This window comes from Pseudonaja textilis, chromosome 1, assembly GCF_049901715.1.
Source record: "Pseudonaja textilis isolate UNSWEBS1 chromosome 1, rPseTex1.2, whole genome shotgun sequence".
NCBI lineage: Eukaryota > Metazoa > Chordata > Lepidosauria > Squamata > Elapidae > Pseudonaja > Pseudonaja textilis.
The window spans coordinates 23,361,912-23,383,250 of NC_141990.1; the positions used below are offsets into that span (position 1 = coordinate 23,361,912).

The 21,339-nt window shown below is 42.9% G+C and overlaps 1 protein-coding gene across 1 annotated transcript; it reads right to left on the reverse strand.

Annotated features, from left to right (window-relative positions):
* Nucleotides 1-971: 971 nt before the first annotated feature.
* On the reverse strand, nucleotides 972-11,686 carry SLC30A3 (solute carrier family 30 member 3). The gene is made up of 7 exons (XM_026708491.2): nucleotides 11,473-11,686; nucleotides 11,023-11,169; nucleotides 7,857-8,010; nucleotides 6,864-7,068; nucleotides 5,767-5,872; nucleotides 3,129-3,263; nucleotides 972-2,470 (listed from the first exon to the last, which is right to left on the reverse strand). Exons 1-7 carry the CDS (start codon nucleotides 11,621-11,623, stop codon nucleotides 2,325-2,327), a joined length of 1,044 nt encoding a protein of 347 aa, XP_026564276.1. The 5' UTR covers nucleotides 11,624-11,686; the 3' UTR covers nucleotides 972-2,324.
* Nucleotides 11,687-21,339: the final 9,653 nt, after the last annotated feature.

Sequence of the window (21,339 nt, forward strand, 5' to 3'; positions counted from 1 at the left end):
TTGTACCATTGCCTTTATTGTGGTAAATTGCACGTTTGTAGTATATTGTTTCTAAAGAGATCTTGGACAAGATTCAATCCATGTCCTAATCTGTCTTCCATGACAAATGCTACTCGCGTTCCTCCATCAGCTGTCAACACCAAGGACTTCTTTCAAACCACAAAGTAGGTAGCTATAAACCGTATAGAGACTCCAACTATGCTGCAACTTTTAGTGGTCTCCCATAATTTTCACTCTTATGGAAAACTGAGTAAAAAGGCTATTTGAACTTGAGTATTTAATAAAATTGATCTCTTACCCCCTACCACCACTAAATTCTGGAAAATCTCATCTTTGCCAACTCGCATGATATGTATCTTCTCACTCTGCTTTACCATCTTGCCTGTCATAGTTCTAGTATCAGACAAGCTGTTAACTCTAGTTGCGTAAAGAGACAAGAGTCAGCAATAGAATACATTCACACCAGCTGTTTTAAGACCTCTGAGCCAAAACTACAGCTCTTTCGGGTTTGCCCGACCATCCCCTTTCCTTCAACCCCCCTGCTTCCACTCTAGAACAATTTGTTCTATATCTCTACAACTGACATGCTTTTTCCGAGCCTCAGTAAACTAGTCTGGTGTGGCTGAGCAGGTTACTTTATTGGAATCACAAATATTTTCAGCATTGAATTAAAATAGTTAAAATACCATCTGGATACACTGTAAAAAACACTATACAGTAAAAACATACATACATCCACTACACAGGCATACACATAATACTCAAATTGTGAATGCAAAAATGACTTGGGCTGAGCATATGGTGGTAGTGTGGGAACAAGTTCAGATAGCGGTAGCAGAAAACTTTTCTTAGTCACTAAGATTTTGGGCCACTTTACTTGGCCTCTGGAAAGTGGCTGTGAGGAGCAGCTTCTTTAATTACTTTAACCACCAGTATCAGTGATGGTTGCCTGGAGAGCACATGGGTACCTTGAGCTACTTTGCAGAAAAAAACAAATTGCCATGGGGACTAAAGTAAACATTCTTAACTAACCAGCTACCTTGGTCATGCTAGATCGAGCCGGGAGGGAGATGATTTCACTGAACTATCTCTAACCTTGCTGCTGAGATCTGTCTGCCTGTTGAAGAGCAGCTGTGATGACCTTAATATTTTTTTCCCATTCCCCCCCACAATCTTCCCTGAATCTTAAAAATGGATAGTAACTATAGTCTTCCAAGTCAAATGGTTCTTCAGGCATCCTTTCATTTGGTATTTATATTATATATACAACATAATCAGTTTGCACTTAATTCCTATTTTTCTTGTTCAGATCAGTAAAAGACCAATCCAATAGAATAATTTTGAGAATCTTCATTTCTCCTCCAAGTGAGATTTGGGTAACCATAATCTGTAAGCAAACAGCATCCTGGCTGTCATAGCATGTAGTTTCTATACGTACATAAGTTTTGAGGTCAGGTCTGGTCATTATTTAGACAAGAAACCTCCAGGGACTACCATAGTAGAGAACATGAAAAAAAAAACCATGCTGAAAGAAGACAGGCATTTCTATACTGTGGCTAAGAAAATGATACAGATGGATCCATGGAGTCACCAGGAGCTGAGATTGACTCACATGAGAACTGACTTTTTAAAGCTTGGTTTAGACAGAAAAGCTATGCAAATATCAACTTTTCTCCAGGAAAAGGAATAAAGATAACTTGGTGAGATCATTGGGACAGAAGACATTTTTGAGGCTAATTCTGCTGCTCATTCTGCAGGCAAAATAGGGCTTGCTTTACTTTTGCGGGATTAGTCACAATAGGAGGTGGAGTGGAATAATGTTGCTCCACCCATGCTTTCATATTTCGCATTCATTTTGAAAAGTTATTGTTACTCCTGCAACACATGCAAACACAGAGATGGTCGCAATAAAAGCCCTGAACAAGCACCAAGCTACCCAAATTGAAAAAAATGACTGCTTTCCATCTCAAGAGCAAAGATGGTTAAAGCCCTTACCACCAGATCTCCATTTCTGTTGGATTTGTACACCAATACAATTAGCAAATGAACATGGGAAGCAGTTGTGGTCCCACATGACTGGAATGCAACCTGAAGAGGCAAATCCGAGCCAGCAACTCTTCCGTGGAGACTTCCTTGGCTGGGCAGACAGTTATCCCTGGTGCTTTGCCGTTTCCTGCATATGCTGGTTAAACATGCATTGAGAGGAGGCTTTTGCTGTGAATGGCAAAAAGGGCTGGTCCCTGCTTCTGGCCCTGGATTTCCAGGCATCACCTGGGGCTGGCAGTTGAAGAGAAGAGAAAAGTAGACATGGTAGCACTTTCCCCTTAGTCCTGTGGGTCCAGGCATTGGTGGCAGGTGGCCATGTCATCCAGGTAGTGCTCCACCTGTATGGTGCATGAGAAGAAGCCAAACTTGCTTTGTAGCAGAGCTGTGGCTTCTTGCAGCACAACCTCCATGTCAGCATCGTATTCTAGAAGCAAAAGTCAAAGTAGGGTCAGTTGTAAACTGGCTCAGGCTTATCTCGTGCATTCCCCTATAGGGGAAATAAAAGCTACTATTTGTAGTTCCCAAGCCAGAATAGCAGAGATCCTATTTCGCATCCCGAGTTCAATCCTCTGCATCTCCAAGTAAGTCTACAAAAGACAATTTTCTGAAAAAAGCTAAAGGCTTGGGATAAGACATAACAGTAAAGGGTCCCATTTTATAAGGCCAGGAACCACCTGGGAAGGGGAGGGGGGTTGAAAATTTTAAAGATGAAATGGGGACCTTATACATCTGCAAACAAGATTTAAGATAGTTTCAAAACTTGAAAAAGAACCTCTAAAATATTCAGATATTTGGTTTTCTGAAGGTGATGACAATAGTAGCAATAACACTACCGCAACTACCCACACTAGGAGAAAATAAAATCTGAAAGGCTCTGTCCTGTGTATTCTTGGTCATGCCATTTTTTTAAAAAATCTGTGCTGCTTTCACTCTCTTTCCAGAGACCAGGAATATGATTCTGCCACAACCCATCTATTCTTAAGCCTGTATGCTCCTTATAAACCAAGTGTGGAAGCCCGTGAAAGACTGCAGATTTCCTGCATGGTCTACAGCTGCTCCAAATAGAAGAAAAAAGTACTCACCAACAGCTACGTGTACAGCCACAACATGATGGCTGAGTGTTAAAGCCCAAAGGTGCAGATTATGGACCTGCTTCACACCTTTGACAGAGAGCAGGGTTTCCTTAACTGCTTGGAACTCCACACCTCGAGGTGTCCCTGAAGGACAAAGAAATGGCACACATTTAACTGGATCCAATTCAATCCCCTTTTAGAAGCCTCTGGTCCCTGTTTCAATTGTGCAAAGTGACTGCCTACCATCCAAACCTACCATAAAGCAGCCACTTTACACAGAGTTCCTGGGAGGAAGCCACTAGATGTAGGAGAAGAGAGGTATCTTCTACGCAATTTCCCTCCAAGCTAAGGAAAGCACTATCACATCAACTATGCAGCTTAGCACATTTTATCAAGACCAGTCTTGAGAAAACACAGCTCCATTTATTTTTGTACTTAAATTTGAGAGGACTAGTATACCGGTACATCACTTTATTTTTGATCAGAAAAATCATTTTCCAGTTCTGCCCCCTCCAATGGAGAGCAGAACTACTTTCTATATAAACAAGTTGCACAGAGCCTTTAGTTAAAATTTGTTGAGTAAGTCCAACAAGTCACATAAACACATACTTCAATGGATGATTAATGAGTGTGTGAATGGTTAAAACTCAATGATTAATGAATGTGTGAATGATACTATCTAAGACACACACTTGATTCTATGGGGCTCTTTTATCAAAGACAAATACCAGTAGTTACCTGAGACTCTTAAGTGTCCAGCATTGCTGAATTGTGGAAATTACAAATCTTTGTTTCAAATTCTAGTTTCTACAAACTCGTGATGGCTGCATAGGTTTGAACAGCATAACAAGCCTCGGGTATGCTATTGCCCATTTTTAAAAGAGTTGTGGCTTAAACACATTTTTTAAACAAATTTTATTAATTTTACAATTAAAAACAAATCAACAATACATACACAAATAGAAAAACCAGAAAAGAGCAAGGAAAAAGAAAGAAACGCGAAAAGAAAAGAGAAAGAAAGAGAAAAAGATTAAAAAGTGAACACTTAAAAACATTCTCATTATATACACATTTTAACAGAAATCCCATAAACAGCTTGCATATTGTGGTAATCATAAGTATATGTCGGGAAAGCATTCCAGTAGGGCATCATCATCTGTGATGATCTTTTTATTTAAAAAACACTGTTCCTGAACAGAGGGAAATTGATGCTGTTACTAATCTAAAAGCCATTATACAATTCTTGGTTTGTTACTGCAGTTTGAAAAGATCCATGGCTAATAGACTCTTAGTGTCTCCTTGAAACCCACATGTGAACCTCCCTTACCTTAGCTGTAATCATGCCATTGCAATCCAGATGGATTCAGTTATAATGGCAATGGGTGTACCACTGGAAAACCTGAAAAGCCAGGCTAGGGACAGGTCATTATGGAGAAAACCCATCTATGTGGTTGCTAAGAGTCGACACTGACTTGATGGCACCTAACCAATCAATCAAATCAATGCCATCTAAGTGCAAACATGAGTGACAAGTGTAAACAGGATTTGAGCCAATCAGGACAAATGCAAGATAAGAGGAGCCCTTAAGAAACTTCAAGGTTTGCAGAAGGATAAAGGGCTTTTTATTTAAATGGACAGTCTCAACTGTCAGTCCCTATCTTTCCATTCTCCGCCGCGCCCCCTCCGCCATCACAACTGATGAAGTTTCTTGGATGAGAAACAAAACATTTTATTCTTCTTCCTCAATGAAAAAACAGTCCAGTTGCCTTTTGAAAAAGCACCTTTGAGACAACTATGACCTGGATGACTGAGAATCTCCACAGATATTTAAATGGATAAATCAACTAAAGAACAGCACAGCAAGGACTGAATATCCTTTGGTACCATAGAATGTCAAATGCCAGGTGGAAAATTAAAAAAAACAGGAAGCAGGAATAGACTGCCAGTTTGATGTTTTTGCAGCCTATAATATCTTGCAGTAGGTAGGACTAATTTTATGTATGCTGAGAGCATATGCACCAAGACAAATTCCTTGTGTGTCCAATCACACTTGGCCAATAAAAAATTCTATTCTATTCTAATTGCCAAGAGCTCTAAAGGAGCATGTCAATTGGACTGCGTGCAACACAGGTGCACTGTTTTGTTATAGATCCCACTGGAATTTATCCCACTTACTGTATGGTAACTAATTGTAGGTAGTTGATCACCATCATCATCAAGATAATTTCTTCATCTTATACTTTGATCAACACAAGACTCTGCCTTATTTTCTTATTCCAAAAGTCTTAATAGTTTATTTCTAAACATTTGCCACTTGGGGCAAGATATCTAAAGGCCAACTTATGAACACACCCTCTGGTGGTTTCTCATTTCTTCACCTTTTGACATACATAACTAAAGAGATGTATGTCATTATTTTCTTCTTCAATGTACTTAAGGAAAATTCCTTTTCTCTTGCCATCATTGCCGATAGCTTTCAATACATTTATACTATCCACTTACACTGTTAATTGTACAGAAACCATTGTTAATTATTAATAATTTCCTATAATAACATTGATTACCTGAAAGAATCATTCTAGAATTATTTTAACAATGTCCATCCCCCTGTAATGTAGCCCCCTTGCAGCTGTGAAAGACAACTTACCTTCCATCAGTACTCGAAAGACATCGCGAAGGATGGTTAAAGTGGAGCCCAGCACAAAGATTGAGAAGAGGAAAGTACTCACTGGGTCAGCAATCTTACATTGGGGCTGCAAAAAAGGAGAGGGAATGGCAGATAGTATGAAGCATCCTGGTACTTATCTCCCAATTCTTACACCCTGGATTGGTTTTGCAAAGGAAAAGGACAAGCAGTCACACAATCCCCTTAGTTTTTTTATAGCCATTCTCGGTAGAATGTTTATATATTTTGATCTTTGTTATATCTGAGCTATAAAAATTCATGTGATCATTAAATAGCTGCCATTCTGATGGAATGGTAGCCCAGATTGAATACAGTAGACCTAAACTTAGTGCAAACAATTTATCTGAAGGTAACCGGGTTTTCTATGCTACACTGAAATTTTGTTTCATGGTTATTTTAATTCTTTTTAAAAATATTTTGCTCTCTTTAAACACGCATCCATCGTTAAATTCATTGGTAAGTTTGTTTTCTTTTAGATTCCTGTTATGCAATTTGGTATTCTGTTACAAGTCAGCCAATCATGGATGCACATTTTGTGGGAGTACCCTTAAAATTCCAAGAGTGTCCTCTATAGACAGAGAGAAAGTATTGGCCCTATATGTAAATGAGTATAATTACTAGGAGTTTCTGGGTCCATCTTCTCCCAAGTAGTCTGGATAGGAACTTGATATCTCTTCCACTGAACATTTGCATGTACAGCAAATGAAATGGAGGTAAGTTTTAGAAGAAAAATGTATCAAATGCTTGCATCTCCGTTTCCCTGAGCCTGATCTCCCAATCAGATTCACCATTAGGGCAAAGATATCTGGCCCAATCATAGATTCTTTTGCAATGTGTGAGGAAGAGCTGTTTCTTCCATCAGTTGTTTATTCACGCTATTTATCTCCTTGGTGACTTTAGTTGCTCTGGGATTCTACATCTACTGTTCTGCACAACTATTGTCTCAGGCTGGGGGGAAAGTAGAAGTAATGGAGGGAGATGCTAATAAGGGAGCTCTTCATTTAGAGAAAAAGAGAAACGGCACATTGTATTAATTATCATACCCTGGTCCTTCATACCTTGAAATAGATGACAGTGGCAGCCACAAAGACCCCAATGCTTTGAAGTAGGTCCCCCACCACATGTACAAAAGCCGCTCGGACACTGGTGTTGTCATGGGTGGGAATGGAGAGGCCATGAGGGCTGTCCTCAATCTGTTCATAGCCTCTTGTGCTGAATCCATGACTATGTGCAGAGCCTGACTGATGCAGAAGGTAGACCATGCTGTGGAGAATTTCAAGAGTGGTAACTAAGGTCATCTTTGTCTCTATTTATCACCAAACAATTCTAAAAATCCCATCCATCACAGCAAACCCTCTTCTACCTAGAGTTCCTATTTCTTCACCAATCGGTTCAGACAACTGCACTAGCATATATATCATATTCATACTGGTGATATCATTTAATTACAAAATAATCATACTCAAAATGTAGCAGCTATAGTATAGATCCTTAAGGGCATATCGTAATCAGTGCTTTTAGAGCAACCAAGCAAAATAGGAAATCTTTTAAATATGCACATATTTTATTTGGATATATAGTTATTTAGCTAATATTTTAGAATTGCTCTGCAGGAAGCAGAAACCGTAGGTAGAATCCTGCCTGATAGGATCAGCATAATCTCCAGCATCTTGAAGGATTAAAAAGCAACAGCTTTGGGAAAAGTCATTTTGGAAAGATGACCAGTGAAGGGAAGTGGCTTCCAGCAAAATCAAATCAAAAGACCACCGGAAGTTTCTTTTCAATCAAACCAACCAAATATCAACAAAACCCCTCAAATACAGTGAGTGGCATCATAAAGACAAGTAGAACAAATTTCTGATGGCCACAAACAGGATCTGTCTGCTCAAAATAGACCCCTTCAACATGCAATCAGTGGAGTATATGGCTGACAGCTTGCAATAGAAGTTAGCTTGCTTAATCGATCCCACATAGTCACTCTACCTGATAATCAAAGTTACCTCCTCACAGAGTTAATAGTCAAATATTTTCCCCATCCTAGTAAACCTTACATGATGTTCACTCCCACTGCACAGGCTGAAGTACCCAGCATCACAGAAGCTTCAATCTCATAGTCGTTGCTAATTATGCGGGCTGAAGCTAAGTAGACCAGCACTCCTGTAACGATCCAGATAGAGAGGACAGAAGCCAAGGCACCCAGTGTTTCTGTGAGAAAAAAGAAAGCTGCTGCTTAGGTTCCCTGACTATCTTGACAATTTTCTAACCTGATCTTTCTGCAAGCTGCTTGGGGAACAGTAATGCTGACTGGCATTAGACTGGCATTAATTTCACACCAAAAGGGCAAAACTTAGATCTCATCTTGGCTCTGTTCAAAATTATTTGGAGAAAAATTTGGGAGAATCTACAGGTTAGTTTAAATTTTCACACTGGCCCTTTCCCTACTTGCATGTAGAAATGTTTTGTAGTGCCCTGGCAATTGCCAAGCTCTCCTTAGATCATTTGCATATGTTCGTGTCACCTAGTCACAATGTCAAAATAACAATGAAATAGATAGGCTTTATATCATTTCTACAATTGATGGGTGATGCTACCAGTATAATCACAAGTATAAAAATGACCACTCGTTTCATTACTACCGGTAGCTGAAGATTTAAGTAGCCTTATGTTATGCTTTTCCTCTTTAACCTTACATTCCCTAATCAGTTGTATTTAGTGAACAATTGCATTTATTAGCTAATGCTCAAGATTTGAAATCTGAGTTTCAACAATATATGGAACGAGAACTGCCAAATGTACAATTTAGAAGAAGCAGGAGTACTTGAGTTTATATTGATAATAACTGATAGATAGCAAAAAAGGCAAGGGGAGCTCCAAAAAGATAACTGGGCATTTTTATTATGTTCAGGTGACTATAGCCATGAAATTAAGAGATATAACCTCATTGGGAGAAAGACAAGTTTAGGCAAAATATTAATGTGAAGAAATAACAAGTCTGCATGATCAAGCCCATGGCTCTCCAATGTTATGGCTATGAAAGCTGTAAAAATTGATTGGGAATACTTTGGGTAACGAGAATACATCATTCAATACCACAGGAAGTAAAATCAGACAGAATGCTAGACACAGATTAATAAGAAAGTTAATGTTGAAATAGGTAACACAATGTGAAAAGACCTTTCTGATAGTGGAGAAAATCTTGATAGTTGAAAAAATCAAAGGCAATAAGAAAAAAAAAACATGAGAAAATACAACTATACAACTATATACTTGAAACAACTCAAAGTAGTTGTTAGTAATTTTAGAGAAGCCATTACAGAGTCCCAAACTGCAATAAGGCAAAGTGACATCAGATCTACCATATCCATGCCACATGGGTTACTAGATGATGTGCCATAAAGAAACAACAATAAAAATCTGAGGAGAAAATAATTCTGAGGGCCTGTAATGGACACGCTCCCACAATTGGGCAACATATTTTATTATTGACTCTACTGCCATAATAGAATCACTCTGTGAGATGGGTGGTTTTTAAATTTGATAAATAGAAATAGAGATGATAGAAATAGAAATAGAAAATGGACTGGTGAGGAAGCCAAGTTTATGATATCATTGTTTTGTACTCACAAAAGAGTGGAGAATAGTGGAGAAATAAGATTTGCTATAAATCTAAATTGGATGAAATTAAGCCCATCGATTTTCATCAGCCTATAAAGTTGATGCAAGATAAAATAGAAATCACTTTTCTTCAACTTAAGTTTATTTATTTTAAATTCTACATTTCAGGATAACAAGTCTCTCAAGCAGCTTACAGGTAATCCTTTTTGTTTCTTCTGTTCCATTATGACTGATTCCTGGAAATTACCTGGACAAGTCCCTGCAGTTTTTGTGGCAAGGTTTTTCAGAAATGGTTTGCAATTATCTCCTTCCTAGGACTAAGAGAAAGTGATTGGTCCAAGGTGTGAGACTTTGTGCCTTCAGAACTAAAGAAGCTTGTTGGATGAGAAGCGAAAGTTTTCAAAGAAAAAACAAGAAAGTCCAGTTGTCATTTGGGGGGGAAAGGCCCCTTTGGAACAACCTTGACCAGAATGAGAATATCCATTGACATTTTGTTCCAGAGACAAGATTAGAACTCACAGTCTCCTGTTTCTTACCTGATGTCTTAACCAAACTGGTTCTCAATAAGTAATTTATACAATTGAAAATAATTGTAAATTGCACATAGCTCTACCTTGTTTTTTTTCTAAGTATTTTGCCCTCACACTGCTTTGTAATGGTTCAAAAGGGATAAATTAATTCCTTGTAGTCTTTCACACAAACATATGTTTCTTTCGAAAATGCCTCACCATATGTTCAAATGCTGTTTTTTCTTTTAATTGGTATAATTATTTTGTCAAAAAAACAGAGAAAAGCAGAGTGGACAATAGGGGAAAAAGCATTCACAGAGAAGTGAGTACCATAGTTGCATATATTGAGACAATGTATGGACAAGTATTTTTTAAAAAAGGGGACAACAATCCCAGACCCTAGACACGGGAGGGCAGTACTCACAAAAGTATGTTTCAGATGGATTTCTATTATTGTTCAAGGAAGTAAAACAAATAAATGTAAATATATGCTGGGCTATTAACTTCAATAGATAAGATGGGGTTACCCTAACACAGGCTATCATGAGAAGGAAGGAATCAGCAAACATTCTGTCCCAAACCAATACCAATCTTAAAAAAGACTCTGATCAGAGAAAAATCTTATTCCACAAGATCAGAAAAATTATCTTTCAACATTCATTCATTTTGTCAATGGAAAACAGGCAGAGGTTGGTGTGAATAGCTCTCAGATGAAACCAGGGACAAATGTCTGTTGTCTAAGGACTTTTTCATGAACAAATATTTTAGAGTTCTTGAGAAATGTACATTCCATTCAGACTTTCCTATAAAAGGCCAATTCGGTTATTCTAATGTCCTAATCTCTTCAGGCAAAACTTTCCTTTTATAGGAAAGTCTTAATTCTCAGGACAGGTGCTAAAAGCCATATGTAGCTGCTTATTAATGCAACCATCTCTCCATGACTGATTCCTGGCTAAACAAATTATTCTCTAGATTGTTCTCTAGCTTTCAGTGTAAAAAATATGCTTCAGCTTTCTGCTAATGTCAGAGAAAGGTTCTAACCTGTTTGAATGATGGGAGATGTTTTCATTGATCAGCTATTGAAAGAACGTACCTGAGCGGTGCCAGCCGAAGCTCATGGTTTTGGTGGCTGGGCGAGTAGAGACCCAGAGTGAAAAGAGGCTGACACCCATACTGCCCATATCTGTCAACAGGTGGGCTGCATCTGTCATGATGGCCAGACTATGTGCCAGGTATCCACCTGGAAGGCAAACAGACAGACCCTCTGGGATTTTAAAAGCATAGATGGAGACAGGTCAATTAAAACCTAGCGTAAGTATGTGCACAACTTGCTAAATTGGTTGATAAGATAATCATGTTTTATTGTATATCACTTCATGTGTTATACAGAGGCCTTTTAGTCAATTTATGGTTTAATGAGTTGGGTGAATCCAGAAAAGTAGCTAATTCAACAACTAGGTTCAATGTGTTTTGATAAATGCGGATGATTAATAAATTAATAAATAGGACAGACAGATCTATTATATCTTTTGACAAAACTGACCTATAACTTCTCCAACCATGAAGAGAAAGCAGACCAGACAGGCAATGCTGAGTTTCCGCTGAGCCTGATGTTTCTGTTGACTTTGAGTGATGGAAGATGGCATAAGGTGACAATGGGGGACCACACATGGCTCCATCTTGAGACCCACCATGGATATATTTGCACGGCCATTTTCTGAGGGCGGGTTATGAAAGACATCCTGAGAACCTGCAAACAAACTGAAAAAATATTGTGCCATCAAAAGAACCCTCCATCTGGGCCAGATGCCAAAAGTACTAATAAAGGAGAATATTTGTAGTTTAGGATTGACATAAAATAACAAAATCGGCAGCTTACAAAGAAAACCAACACAAAATGTTATATTGTTGGTGTATGGCGCCTTCACGATTGGCTAAGATCTACCCAAATCTAAAACCAAATTGCTGGAAGTGTGGACATCAACAGGGTACCTTCTTTCATTCTTGGTGGTCATGCCCTGAAGCAAAGAAATATTGGAAAGTGATTTACATGTGGTTAGAGGCGTTAACTAAAAAAAAAATCGATTTCATCCCGGAACTATTCTTTTTAGGAATAATTAAAAGAAACTATAATAGAAAGACAAAATATCTTATATTACAATAACAGCAGCCAGGATTTCCTATGCACAGTACTGGAAGAAAAACACCAGACCTCCCGAAGGTTTAATAATTAAAAAAATCTTTTGAGTGCGTGGAAGTGGATAAATTAACTATGGAACTAAAAGGGAAAGCTGACATGGAATACAATGCAATATGGGAAACATGGTATATCTGGATTGACAATAGACATAATAGAAAATGTAAATAATATATATAATAGTTATGAGGGTGTGGAAGTAGTGTGTATTGCATAGGATGTATAAATATATATGTATTGTCACAGTATTGTTCAATTAGTAATGGTATTATGTATAAATGTATAAATAAAGTGTTGGGGGGAAAAAGGATTGACATGAAACTCTGAAAGAAAACAAGCTCAAAGAGCACCAAGGAGCACTGATGCCAGAAGTCCACATCAATCCTGCCCCCCCTAGTGTTGCAATGGTGTTAATCCAATATCCAGCAAGAATGAAAAAATAAGGCAAATCTGATGAAGGCTTGAGCAGAAATCATGAAAGTGCAGCCCACTGGATTCTGGTGAGAGCAATAAAGATATATATGCTCACATTCTGGTTTTATGGAGAAATAGTTATACCAATTAAAACTACTGATAAGAACCACAAACAAATGAGCAATACATATTGGCTACATAGGTTAACCTATTGATAGAATTAACTTATTTTATGAGATTGCATAATAATACATGAAATAATAAACTAGCTAAGGGAAAGGGTTTGAATAACACTACTCTCTTTCTTCCCTCCATCTACAGATATATATTCAAGTTTATAAGATATAATATTCTACAAACTTTATTAGATCTTGAACTGCCCTAGTTAAGGTACCTAGCAAACTGAACCAATTAGGAAGAAGATGGATGCACACTAGAAACGACTTGACTTCCTTGGTTCTTGACTTCCTGCCCTTTATTTTTTATTTAACGTATGGCACATGTTAGACAGGGATCACTGAGGTGGCTGGCTGTCTCTGTGAAAGGAATTTTTCGGGTGGTGTTATCTTTACCTGTGGGACGCCTGACTGCCAATAGGCAAATGGGGGGGGGGCTCCTTTCTTGTCCCTCCGCAATTTTATTCACTCATGGGAATCGGACTGTGAATCAAAGCTGCTGACCTCAGTGGTGGCCAGGCCCAGAGTCTTACCATGTGAGCTCCCTCAGCCCATCTTCCTGCCCTATTTGTGAGTCTCTCAGAGATATTAGCCTGACCACTGCAGGAGGCAGAATGCTGGATAACATGGAATGATTTTGGCTGATCCCTGCAGAAGCATGTGATATAACACAAGTGTAACTTGGCTCTGATATTCGCCACCCTATATTTATTTGGAACTTGGCAGTGTCTTTCATAAGCACTCACCCAGAGAAGGCAGATGCTAATAATACATTTCAGTCATCCAGATGGATAATTAATAGCAAGGGATGGCTCAGTAATCTTCTACCAATTTTAAGCCAACTCAATTCTCTGCCCCAACAAGAGCTGAAAATCCCCAATACATCTCATGAGGTTTTCCCATGGCAGCTGCACATGTCAAGGGCTCTTCAAAAGAGAGTTTAACTCAGGAGCAAATGCAAGCAAGTCTCCAGCAAAACTTTCAGCTGGACATGCTTCAACACCTGGGCAGTCAAGAGGGAGTGGAAGGACTCAAGCCAATCCTTAGCAGAAACCACACATTTTACATTCCTCTATGACTATCTAACCACTTTCATACTACAGGAACTTCCAGGCAACCTGAGTAAGGAACTGCAACTCATATGCTCCTCTACCGAGGGTAACAATCTGAGGGATCCCACAATGGCTGTGTGCTCAGAAGATTCACTACATTTCAAGTGTGTTGGCATTCACTTAGAAATCAAGAATTAGAAGATATGTAGCTCAGATAGGTTTTGGATTAACTCCAAAGTATATTCACATCATGTCACATAGAGACTGTCTTCTGTCCAGGGTTTTCTATGGCCATGAATCAGGTGTAGGGGGACCTGATTCAGTTAATTTGGGCACTTCCCCCCAACCCCCCCCTTTCTTCTTGTTGACCTCCAGGGTAGGCTTTGGATTAGCTCCAACTTCTTTACTTGCATTGAGGAGGATGAAAATATGCTTAATATGCATTTTTTTCCCTCCTCTTTCTTTTTGCCCTGTCCCCATAACTTTGCTTTCTTCTCTCCTCAGCAATACAGACTTAAGTAATCTTTAGCCGGAACAAATTAAAGGAGCATTTCCTCCCTTGTTCAACAACTCAAAAAAAAAATCAGACTCAGGACATAATATCTGCTAGAATTTATTTCCCTAGGGTTTTAGAGGGAGAGAACCAATTTGCAGAGGTTAAGGCATCAAACTAGAAACTGGGAGACTATGAATTCCAGGACTTGGGCACAAAGCCAAATAGGTGACTTTGAGCTGATCAGCAGACAATGTCAAACCACTTCAGAAAATGTTCCCAAGAAAACTGCAGGGACTAGTCGAGGAGGCACATGCTGTACACATTTTAAAGGGAGCTTGGATACAGATCAATAACAAAGATCAAAATTGTCCAGCTGGTATTGTTTGCTGTGGGCTTCAACAGTCGGTGTCTTTTTCCCTTCATCCCTTTTGCCCCTCCTGGTCACGGTCCAATAGCAGGGAATCTGTGGAGAAATACTGACATGAATCTTGTCTTTCGATCTTAATTGGGTTTTTTAAAATTTATCCCATTTCCTCTTATTATTTCAGATAATTATACTTCGGAAGGGGCCTCCTCCCCGAGTAACCCTGGAGCAAGGCCGACCGACCGTTTCCTTCCCTCACGTTTCGCAATGTAGGCTCGGAAGTTTTCATGGGCCCAGTAGGGCCCAGGGCCTGCCCTGCCTTCGCGGGCATAGCGGCCCAGTGAAGGGAGCTGGAAGTCTAGTTTCAAATCCTATCGTCACTCTCACAAATGGTCTGAAATATCTCAGTGGTGGGTTAGCCCAGTTGCGCTCGGTCCTCCTGCGCAAGAGAGCCCCCGCCCCGTCTCCCACCGCGGCCTCGCCTTTTCTTCTGGAGAGCTTTCCTGCAATGCCCGGCCTCTGCACTCCAGCTCCCGACGCCATTTATTCCACAGCCGGCCGCTCGGTCGGAGGAGCCGCAGCAGCGCCTAACGCCCCGCCCGTTCCTTTTGCATCGAAGCTGAACCATCAGACGGGCAGAACTCAAAGCCTGGCTCGGAGACTGCAAAAGCCCCGTCGCCGATTTCGGTCCATACCAGGTCGAACTTAAAAGACGAACTCCCCCGTCCTGGTTCGCTGCTCAACGCTCCAAACAATGAATAAGTGGCGGGTAACTAGCGAGACCGTCGTGTTTCTCGAAGGCTACCTCAGCATACTAAACTAAACTAAATGGGATAGGTTTAATAGGATTAGTTTTGGTTAGTTTTATGCGTGACAGTGCCTAAGGATTAAGGTATAAAAAAATGTCATTCTGTTCAAAGCACCAGAACCGTTTGAGAGGTGTGATTCAAGTTACTTCCAAGTCCATAGTTATTTAGCTCTTCCTCATAGCTATCTGAACATAATAAATTTAAATAAATGCATCAATTAACCTGTTGCTGAATTAACTTATTTTGGGGGACAGACCCATAACTAAACTCAACTGAGTTCACAATGCCCAGGGAGTTTTAACAAATTAACCAAGGTTAGAAGTACCGTAATTAAATGTAGCCTTTGAAGTTGCCCGATTAGGTTAAGCATGCCCTGTGAAAAATTCTTATGATTGTATTGAGGGGAGGGGGGGGAATATTGAGGTGATAATAAAGGGGAACTACACTTTTAGACATTGCTGTTTAAAAAAAAACTTTTTTCAACCCCCCCCCCCCCAACATTTCCAATGCTAGCATGTGCCTAGATTCTCTGATTATCCAAAAGGCCTGTGCATTAATCTGGATGAGAGCTGTGAAGCACAACTTTTCAGCATTTAATTAAAGGCTGTGCCTTGCAAATTAGTCACATTCTGATGCAATTATGTCAGTGGCTCAAGAAGACATCTATCGGGTAGAAATTATTCAACATTTTCCCCCAATGGGCGGGGAGCACATCCAGTCTGGGTTTTTAATACAAGTAGAAGAGGAAAAAGGCAGAAAGTCGATGTTATTTTTTGCAAGAAATCCTAGATCTTTCCATTAGAAAGCCAATACTGTAATTCATATGTTCTGCGTAGCTTATAACAATGGCGAAATAATGAATTTTATATAATAGAATCACTGGTTGTCTCAGCTAAAGGGTTGGATAGCTAGTAGTTCAGTGTATAAACCATTATTTTCATGTATAGAGCTTCCTTTTTTGTGTCTCCCTGTAGTCATTATTATTGAAAACCAACAATACAACTTGCCCCTAATTTGAGGCAGGAAATCACAAAAGTGACATTAGCTATTCAAGGATTTAGAAATCCAGAGAGTTTTCCTCAGAACACCCTGGAAACAGAAAATGTCCATGTCTACACAATTTGCCTACTGAGCCTGAGCACAGCCAAATTTTTTACATCCAAATGAGATTCACTGAGGAGATGGAAGAGATGGTCTTGTCCTTCCAGGACAATTGACCCTAATGACCTTCAGAGCTTCTTTCTCTGACTAGGCCTGGCTAATCTGAAGAAAGGATGAAGGTTGTTGCTGAGTTCAAGTGCCTGCTCCCTCCTCAAATGCAAGCAAGGAAAGGCAGAAGGGAAACAGTGACAGTCCCAAAGAGCAGACTTTACCAGCCCACTGCTCAGCTGTGCCTGGCACCCAACAGAAATATGGAGGCAGATGGGTAGAAAGCTAAGCAGCCACCCTGCCTATCAAAGGAGCAACCAGAACAGCAAAGGAAGGGATAGCAAGTAAGGGATAACTCACTAACCTCCTCCACAAATTTGCCTCTGGAAGGTGGCCTTCCATTCCCAGTGTAGTTAAACTGAAGGACTATGTTTACAGTAGGCGAAGCAGATTGAATTAAAAAAGAATGGCTGCATTTGTGCAACCTACGGAGCTTGGTTACTTTAAATTTGATGTTAATGTTGCTTATGTTTTTGTTTTGTGCAGTCTTAGTGTATTATGCAAATGCAGCCCCTTTATGCTTCTGGTATTATGTGATTCAGAAAATGGGTCATTTCAGCTGGTCCAACTAGTCAGTGGTTCCTCTTCTGTATAGAGCAGCATGCAAACAGGATTCCTTCTTTCCTCCCCCACCCCAGCTCAGTCAGCAGCTCCATTCTGGAGCTGTATCTGCCAAAATCTTAGGTGAGGTGTTTGAAAAGGGGTCTTGTCCACTGAGGGCAGAGGCAGCAGAAGGGCAGGCAGAATCCATTCCTTCCTCCCACCTCACTGCCAGTTTTCCACTGAGCAATAACCAACTGCTTTTGGTGCAGGGCAGGAAGAATGAGGGGCATTACTGCAGCAACTGCAAGAAAAGGCCCCTTGGAGTTTCTTGAGCCCACACTAGGAGCAGATCCATTTTGCCCCCTACCTTTTCCAGAGGAACACTGGGAAACAGAGAAAAGGCAGGCTGTAGACCAAAAATCCACCCAAAGCAGCCTTCATCTCCAAAGCCCTCTTCCTTTGATCTCTTCCTTCTCACTGCCTGGACCAGTTCTCCTCCCACCTGTAATGAAATGGGGCTCCCTTCCCCTGCACCCCACAAGTAGAAAGCCATCAAGCCGGGCGGGGGTGTTGAACAGCAGGAATCAAAAAGCACGTCCCGTGTGGGGGCTGCAGGGATCCTGGGCTGCAGGGATCTCGGAAGGAGAGGAAAGACAGCAAGCGGAGGGGCCGGGGAGTCAGCTGCCGTGGGAAGAGAGGGGAAAACTCTGGGCGAGCAAAGTTGCCGTTAACCGTCGAGGAAAAGCGGAGGGGACCAACCTCACCGTAGAGGATGGAAGAGAGGAGGGGGCTCAGAGTGAGGGTGATGCACGCACCGAGAGGCAGGGAGGGGGACAGGAGGAACCTTCGGTAACTGGCCGCTTGCTGGAAATCACGATCCTCCCGAGGGAGCGAACAAGAACGGAACGGAACGTCCTTCAGAGAACTCCGGGCCTGCCTAAAGATCCAGGGCTTTTCCTTCCGCTTGGCTCGGATGGGCCCGGACGGAGCCCAGGGCTCTCTGGCAGGGCAGGACTCGGCAGGGGTAGAGGCGGGGGGAATAGCGGGCAGGAGAATCGGTGGCAGAAGGAAAAGGGCTGCTCTGCGGGGCTGCCTCACCTCTTCAGGCGAAGACTATCGGAGCTGCGGCTGCTTTGGCTGCCCACCAGGCGGGCGGTCTCGGAGGGGTCCCCGCTGGCTAAGGTAGGGAGCTCCATCACCAGGAAGGTTGGCTGCGGCGGCCTGAATTTGACGGGCCCCCCAACCAAAGCTCTTCTCTCTTGGGCTTCTGCTGCCGTTGTTTTCGCCGTCGAGAGGTCCGGACTCCAGCAGACACAGGTGGGTGGCAAGGAGGGCTGGGGCTGGCCCCGCCCAACGTCCGCAAACTCCTCCCCTGCAGGCAGTCCTCTGCTCGCCCCCTCCGGACCTGCCCTTCCCATCTAGTGCAGGTGATTCCCACTGAGCTTGCCAGAACTAGCCAGCTGGGCAGCGGAGGAAGTTTCCGACCCGGGTTAGCACCACTAGGCACCTTCCTGCTCCTGGGAAGCGCTCGGACTATCCTCTAAGCCGACCCTTCCGTGGTTTGTGGAGCAAAGCCGAGCAATACCGTGCCGACTCCTCCGCAGAAGAAGAGGGGAGTCCAGCCCGGCTGCGAAAAGGCTTCCCTGGAAAAGCGCTCCGGTTCGATTCAGCCGAAGGACATCCGTGACCTCACAGAGAGCCTTGGAAGCCCGATCCCGATCCCCAGGTGGATGCAGCCTTCGGGATGCAAAACAACATCGCAGCCTTTCCTCGGCGATGGATGGGGTGATGGCGATGGGATGGGAAAAGTCTCTGCCGCGGCCGCCGTCTTTCCTAAATATAGCGGAGAAGTGGTGAAGCGCCACCGCAACGAGACCCACCATAGGTCGCTGTCGAAGTCCAAGCCAAGGGAAGAGCTAGGACGAGTTGGAAACCGACGATCGCTCTGGGAGTGAGAGGCAGATCATATTTGATATAAATAAGAGATCAAACAAGGGGGTCGGGATTTCTTCAACTTCACAAAGCGAGAATTTTCTCTAAACCAAAGAGGAATTCGCCGGAGGCGCCCTATGGCCCGGGAAGATTCAACTTCTCTTGCCTCTAAGCATTCCGGGTGTCAGCCCAGCGAGGTAGACCAAGACAGGAAACCGTCTGCACAAGTTTGACTAGAACAATAGAGTAAACTAGAGTAACAGAATCATGAAAGCTTGACTGCGTTTACCCTTCCTACCTCTGATACTCCAGTGAATTAGAGTGGAACTTATTTCTACTTCCGAAGCTTAAATCTGCTTTTTATTTCTGTAACGTCTTTGCTTATTTGCAGTACTCCAGGATCTCTGCGGTTTTCTGCACCAGGCGGCTGGGGCAGTAGCCTTTCCCCTCCAGGACAGAGCTGCCTGGCTGGGCTTCCCTTCCCCATGGGCTCTCTTGGGTCCTCTTCGTATTCCAGCTTACTCGATTCAGAACCCCTCCCCGTCAGCTGGGTCGGTTACAGTGGGACACGAGAAGGACAGGCGGTGGTTGAGCAAGGCTCCGTTTGCTCTTTGGAGGAAGGCTGAGATGAGGGAGCATTTTGGCGCTGGGGGTGCTGGCAGGGACAAAGCTGCTCTGTGGTCACAATTGCGAACAAGGGCACGGATCACCGGGCACCCAAGAGCAGGATTTCCATAAATCGCGAGGGAGTGTCATTCCGCTAGGAGCCACGAAGTCGGCCCCGTTTTCCAGGACTTGGAGCGTTGGGCGGCGGATCAGTAACGCCAAGCGCTGGAAGAAGAGGCGAGCATCCGAGGTGAGTAAAAGGCTTGTTGCCGCAAATAGAGCGGCCGGTCTTGCTGAGAAGTTGCTGGGCGGTTTGCTGGCCCTTGGGGCCGAGATGGTTTGACGAGCCGCTTCTGAAAAGATCGGACTCAGGCGAGGATCAGACGGGCGCGACGGAGAAGGGTTTACTGATGGGGAGGCAGCAGTGTGGTATTCGCCACCGAAGCCATTGAGGGAAGCAGCGGTGGGGCTTGTGGCGGTGGGGAGGAGGGCCTGGTAATCAGGGGCCCGTTGTGCTTCTGTTAAGCCTCTTGCATCGTTACTGTGGGAGAAGGCGCGAGCTCTTTCCCGGAAGGCATTGCTTGCTCCGTTGGTTGGTCGAATTAATGGACCAAGAAACCTCCCAATGACCGGAGGCCTCCTTAGGTGAGGCAGCTGATGTCTCCCGGATGGCTGTATTCCCACAGCAGGTTTAACCCAGTCCAGGAAAAATTTAGCAGCCTTATTGGCAGAATGTGCTGGATTTGATTGGCCTAAGCCGCTTAGTTTTTTGTTTTTTGTTTTAATTATTTATCGTCATAGTCGGTACTTAGTGTGTGATGCGAATCTAGTGTGTGTAACGTTTCTGAATGGTTCAAGGCCTTGAGCAAATCCAGAGGTTGAGCTGATAGAATAACCAGGGAGGTCGCATTATGCCACCGCCCCCCATGATAGCACGCAGGGAACACTTTTTCTAAAGGGATTTTTAAATCAGACCCAACCCGCATTTCTCAAAAAAAAACAAAACACCCCAACCCTCCAAAGAGGACGTGAGGCCGATCCTCCTTCAAGAATGGGACTCAAACAGGACCAGCCGGTGAAGGTTGACCCAGCTTGGGATAACTCCGGGCAGCGGTGCCCAAACCCAAGGCTTTCGGCCGATTCCTCCCGGGTTCTACAACCCTCAGTCCGACTGCATTTCAGGAAGCGTCTCGCTGGCCGGTGCGGCCCGGCTGGGCAAATGCCAGGAAGATTCGTGCAATAAGGTGCTTTTTTTAGGTCGCCCGTCCAAAAGAGGCTTCACATTGGAGAGAGCCCGTTGGGGACTAAAAGGACAGCCGCAATCGAGAACGCCCGAGCGCCCGGCTGGCCAGGTCGGGGAGGCATTTCCAAGAGCCAGTGGCGCGAACGATCCGGGCCACTTCTGCTGCGGTCACGGGCGACTGGATTGCAGAAGCGTCTCGGAGGATGAGCGCATTGTCTTTGGCACGAAAGCCATTGTGACTCCCTGAGCGGGCGAGGGCGAAGTAGACGGGAAGCCCGGCTCTGGGTTGCAACCGCCGGGGCTCGGCTTCAGCAGCCTTTGTCCTCCTCCCTACCTGGTGAAATCTGACGTCCGTCGCCATCGGATAAT